The 5264-nt window shown below is 56.4% G+C and overlaps 1 protein-coding gene across 1 annotated transcript in view; it reads right to left on the bottom strand.

Moving 5' to 3' along the window:
* Positions 1 to 375: 375 nt before the first annotated feature.
* Positions 376 to 5264, bottom strand: part of SNX1 (sorting nexin 1) — a gene marked incomplete at its 5' end in the record, with an annotated part of 11550 nt that continues 6661 nt past the window's right edge. Inside the window, 7 exons of the mRNA XM_010283021.1 lie at positions 376 to 782; positions 1065 to 1136; positions 1750 to 1830; positions 2226 to 2369; positions 3775 to 3980; positions 4362 to 4455; positions 4601 to 4714. Coding sequence (XP_010281323.1) covers positions 732 to 782; positions 1065 to 1136; positions 1750 to 1830; positions 2226 to 2369; positions 3775 to 3980; positions 4362 to 4455; positions 4601 to 4714 — 762 coding nt within the window. The remainder of the gene's footprint in view (positions 783 to 1064; positions 1137 to 1749; positions 1831 to 2225; positions 2370 to 3774; positions 3981 to 4361; positions 4456 to 4600; positions 4715 to 5264) is intronic.

The raw sequence follows: 5264 nt of genomic DNA, 5'->3' as shown, positions 1-5264 counted from the left end.
GCTACAGGGAGAAGGGGAAAGGAAAGTGGGAAGTCAGCACGAGCCGCCTTTCCCTTTTTTTAAGGCAGAAGACGGGGTATCGGTTTTGATAAAATCCACAGTTTGAAGGAGCAGCAACAGCCCCCCCAAGGCTGCACCCTGCCCGTCCCCCCACAGCAAGTGGGGCCACCAGCCAGCCCCGCTGAGCTCAGATCCTAAAAACAGGCCCTGGGAGCGAGGCAGAAAGCCAAAGCTTCATCAGGTGGCTGGGGCAGCGCCCAAGGTCACCCTCCTCCCCGCCACACCAGGGCCCCCCGGACCCCCTGCCTCCCGCAGTTTTTTTGGCGGGATGCGGCCGTTACCCCTCCGCGCTCCAGCCCAGGAGGAGACGGAGCCTGTTTGCCCTGATAGAAGTTTTATTACAGAATTTTAATGGCACTGCAGGAGTAAGATAGTCAGTAGAGCCCTAAAACCCAGCCTGAAAAATATACATTTTACATATATTGTTAACCCCCTGCTGCAGGTCTGGTCTTAAAGCAGGAAACTAGTTTCTCTTCAGTAAGAAAATATATGTTGCTAAATGAAAAATATACAGTTAGAAGAGTTACTGGCTTGCAAGCTGCTTTTCTGGGGGGTTAAACCTCTACCAGCTCCAGAGTGTTTAACTAGGGTTCGTTCACATGTAAAAGAAGAGGTATAGTGTATAAAAAAAAAAAGGCAAAGTTCAGGTACGCTTCGTTTGCTCGGTCCAATTAAGAAATGGCCTTGGCTTCGGGTAAGAATGCTTCCCAGTACTTCACCAGCTGCGGAGAGGAGAGAGGGAGAGTCAGGAGCACAGTTCAAGCCCAGAGGGAGTCAAGAAGCATTTTGGGAGGGCAGAAGCCCCTCCACAGGGCACATAACCAGCACCTCCCCCCATCAAAAGCATCAAGGGGGATGCAAGGCTTATATTTTGCCCTGCTACAAGCCCATGGGGGTCGATCCCTCCCCCCATCTGGGGAGCAGGACGCACCCATGGTGGGGGTTCACGCTCGCACTGCTGGGGTTCGAGAGGGGAAACCGCAGCAGGGGCTGGGGCTACTCACCTGTTGCTGAGAGTTTAGTAACGTCTCCAGGTATTTAGTGACATGGTTCCTGAAGTCCTTGGATTTCTCTTTCTGCAAGAGATGAGCGTGGGAATGAGCGCAAGGATGAACGAACCACCAAAACTCTCTGGCTTTTGTGGCAGGGGAGGAAAAACCACCAGGATGTTCCTGTTCCTCCTGAGATGCCGAGGATTATGCTCACCTCCGGCCACAGGCTGATGGATCTTTGCCCACCCCACCTTCATTTTAACAGACACGCTTCTCTGCATGGAAGTCCCCTCTTAGCCAAGGGACATCAGCTCTGCCCACAGCAGCGATGCCCCAGCTCACACATGTCCGGATTTATAAATATTGCCAACCGCTGTACTGGGAGTGTGGTCAGGAGCCAAAGTGGCCCTTGGCTAGCCCAGGCTGGTGTTCCCAGCCAAGGCACATCAAGACCAACCAGCTGGAGGGCTGCACACCAAGGGCTGGGCCAAACGTACCTCAAACCGTATCACTTCCTTGCGGATGACGGCAGAAATCCGTTCAAAATCTCTTTCGTACTGTGTCACGCGAGACTCCCACTGCAGAGAGAGGAAGCGTGCTGTCTCCAGGGGAGGGGATGCGAAGCAGCTTTCCCAGCCAAGGCACATCAAGACCAACCAGCTGGAGGGCTGCACACCAAGGGCTGGGCCAAACGTACCTCAAACCGTATCACTTCCTTGCGGATGACGGCAGAAATCCGTTCAAAATCTCTTTCGTACTGTGTCACGCGAGACTCCCACTGCAGAGAGAGGAAGCGTGCTGTCTCCAGGGGAGGGGATGCGAAGCAGCTCTCGCTCCCCTCTCCAAGCGGTTTTGTAGCCACAACCGTTCACGTAAGAGGCGCTGCCGGAGCAAAGCCCGGCATTTCTGGTCCTCGCTGCCACAGCAAGCCGCAGCCCCCGCTTGCTGCGAGCTCAGCAGGGAAGCCACAGTGGGTGGGATGGCGAGCAGCCCCTCCTGCAGCTTCTGCGGCTTCCTGCAAGGCTTGCTCATCCCTTGGTGCAAGCCTGGCAATAGGTACCTGTCCCTTCAGCTCAGAAGGTCCCCTTCCCAAAAGGGTCCCCTCTCACAGCTCAGCGGCAGAGCACTGAGGGAAGGGGCTGAGCAGAGACCCCGGCGCTCCACGTTCCCTACCTCCGAGATCTCCTCCTTGGCCTGCTGCAGTTTGTCGGGTTTGTTGGCCCAGAGCAGCCTGGCCTCCATCTCCCTCTTCTTCTGCAGCATGGTCTGGGCGTCCTGCCACCGCTGCCAGGTCTTCATGCGCTGGTCAAAGGCTCCCTGGAAGGGGGGAGCAGAGACTGAGCTCTGCTCTGCCACCGCACCAGGAGCGGCGGGCAGCTGCAAGGAGCTCTGCTGACAGCGACAACCGTGCCCTTGACAAGGGGGGACATCAGCTGCTTCACCTGTCAGGTCCTGAACCCACCTGGGTGTAACCAAAGCTGAGCCAGAACATGGACTGCTCTACCAGGGAAGGAGCCCAGGTGCAACACTGACCAGCTCCTGCTTCAGGAGCAGCTCTGGGGCCTCCCACCTTCTCCAGGCTTTGGCAGGAAAGAGTCACTGGAAGAACCCCAGCTACGCGCACAGTTCAGCGCAAGCCTGAGGCCACCGAGGGGAGCGGCAGCATCCCAAGCACGATGTCTAGCCTGTCCCCAAGCTCTGCTGCCTGCCCGTTTCAGTCCTGCCATCGAGAGTGGCCAGTACAAGCAGCTGCCCTCGCCTGCCCCACGCTGGACCTCCACCGTGAGCTCCTGCAGAGCTATGCGCCCGCAGCTCCTGCGGCCGGCGCAGCACGCTCCTGCACCAGCTCGCAGGCACCTGCCAAGAGGCCAGATGATTTTAGCTGGCCTGCAAATCACCAGCTGAAGCAAGGAAGACCCCATTAGGCCTCTGAACAGGTCCAGCCAGGTCGTGGGGAACAGCTAGAAAAGCAGAAAGCAGCATCTGATAGCCTGGTCAGAAGGAAAGAACAACCAAGGGATAGGTAAAGTCTGAGGCAACACTCTGTCTCCTTGCCAGAACATCCCAGATAAGTCTTATTACCTCCAGCATTACCAGAGATCTCAGTCCTGCTCTGGAGCACCCACCACTCCTCCCAGTACAGACTGGCAGACCAAGGAGGCTTGTGCCTACTCACTAGGCTGCGTTCTGGCCTCTGTAGCCTCCACAAACAACTGCTCACAGACAGGCCAAGTTTGGGGCAGGAACACAGGAACCTGCCAGACTCACAGCTTGCCTGGGACTTGTTTCTTTCAGCCTCCAGCAAGGAGGCGAGTGCACCAGGCAGGCTGCCTGGACTCAAAGACTCAAGCACTGCCTCAGCAGGTGCTTTACAGATCAGTTTGCCACAGCCAAGTCACTGTTTAGCAGCTCACAGCCTCCACAGTAGCTGCAGTCTTCACCTCTGGAAGGGCTGAGGCCACCTACGAGCCATGAACTTGCTCCACATGCCCCCTGGAGAACAGCAGCACAGCCAGGCCTCACCGACCCCACTTTTCTAACTACTCCAACACATGCAACAACTGGACAAGCAGCCCAGTTTGCCCTCTGCCTGGAGGGCTCACAGGCATGCCATGCCCCGTGCTTGCATTTAGAACCCCATCTGCCTCCTGGCACACCTAAGCCTAAGACCGGTGCTAGAACCAGCAGCATAGTCTAGAGCTTGGCCCAAGGGAGTGCTTACCCTTACAACTGAGAGGAGGCGGATGTAGTCTCCCAGGAGCTCGGCCAGGAGGAAGAAGTCACTGTTAGCCTGTTCCTGGTGCAGCTGTTCAATCTTCTCTTCCACCTCAGCCAGCTGGGACAGCGCCCGGGACAGGGCCGTGTTGTCCTCCGAGCTCCCCAGCATGGCCAGACTCTTTGCAAACTGGGCTGTATTCAACGCTAGCTCTAGTGAACGGAATAAGAGAGTCAACCGACGGGCCTCGCTACACCGGGTGCTCTGCAAGTAAAGCCCCAGCCTAGAGTTCAGCCCAAGGAGACATCAGCTGAAGAGCCAGCGCTCTCCCGGTCACAGCCGGCAGCTTCTGCGGCGTGGCGGGAGGAGAAGGGAAGCAGCAGAGTGGGAGGACAGGCACAGCTTTGCAGAAGTCAGCCAAAACATGCAGAGGAAGAAAAACATCCCTGCTCCCCGCTAGAGGACAGCTCGGGATCAGTAATAAGATGAGCTCTGCGCTCTGCTCAGGTTTGCACCTGCACACTGGTGGCCTCCAGTCAGGCACCGCACAAGGCTTAACCCTTACGGGCCAAGCTACAGAACAAGCTTGTTACCTTTCCTGTGGTTCACTAGCGTTTCGACGACAGCATGCAACTTCCGCAGCCGCTGGTCCTCGCACTCCACCTCCTGCAGCTTCTCCTCAAACCACTGAAATGGGTAAAGGCAGAGCTGATTCCCACAGCCGGCATCGCCGCAGGGCTCTCCTCGTATCTCGCACCCAAAGCTTGAGCTGGGGAGAGCACACAGCTCCGGAGCGAGGACGAGGACAGCCCAGAGGCGTCCACATACTTACTATGTCAGATTCATTCATCTTGATGGTCATTTTACTGACAGCATCCGTAGCTTTGTTGAACATCTTCAGTATTCCTGCTCCGCTCAGGGTCTGGGTGCCCACTGCTCTTGGTAGCTATAAAGCAAGGAAAAAAAAAAGTCTGCTTTGCCAGGAGATAAAAGCAGATTGGTGAGTAGCCACCAGAGTAGCATCATTCTCCCTTGCATGACGGGAGAACCAGCCATGCTACTTGAATCCCTGAACTGAGGGTTGCCCAACCTTCCACAGGTCATGCAGGCATACAGAAGTGCTTTGGAGCATCTCTCCAAGAGCAGTTTACTCCAGTGTCCCCCAGCAGTGCAGAGCGGTGCGTCTTTGATGCTGGGAAACACTCTTCACCAGCCACAATTATTTTCCAGACTGCTGCTGAGTGGATGCAGCTCTAAATGAGGTGTTTCCACGATGTCTGCTCCTACACCAGAGCCCTCCAGCACAGCCATAGCACTGGAATCACGCAGGCTAGGGTCTCCCCAAGGCTCAGCCTCTTTAAGACTCGGACTTCTTCAAGTCAGGTGCACATCTGGGCACGGTCATGCTCTCCTCAGAGGAGCGGGGACCACATCGGCCACGTGGTTCAGTACAGAGCCAGCGCTCCCTTAACATCCGAGCATCAGGCCAAGCCAGC

Source organism: Phaethon lepturus, unplaced genomic scaffold (genome assembly GCF_000687285.1).
Source record: "Phaethon lepturus isolate BGI_N335 unplaced genomic scaffold, ASM68728v1 scaffold42432, whole genome shotgun sequence".
Classification (NCBI taxonomy): Eukaryota; Metazoa; Chordata; class Aves; order Phaethontiformes; family Phaethontidae; genus Phaethon; species Phaethon lepturus.
Note: the sequence above shows the minus strand (reverse complement) of the source record. Positions and strands in the feature narration are given on the sequence as shown.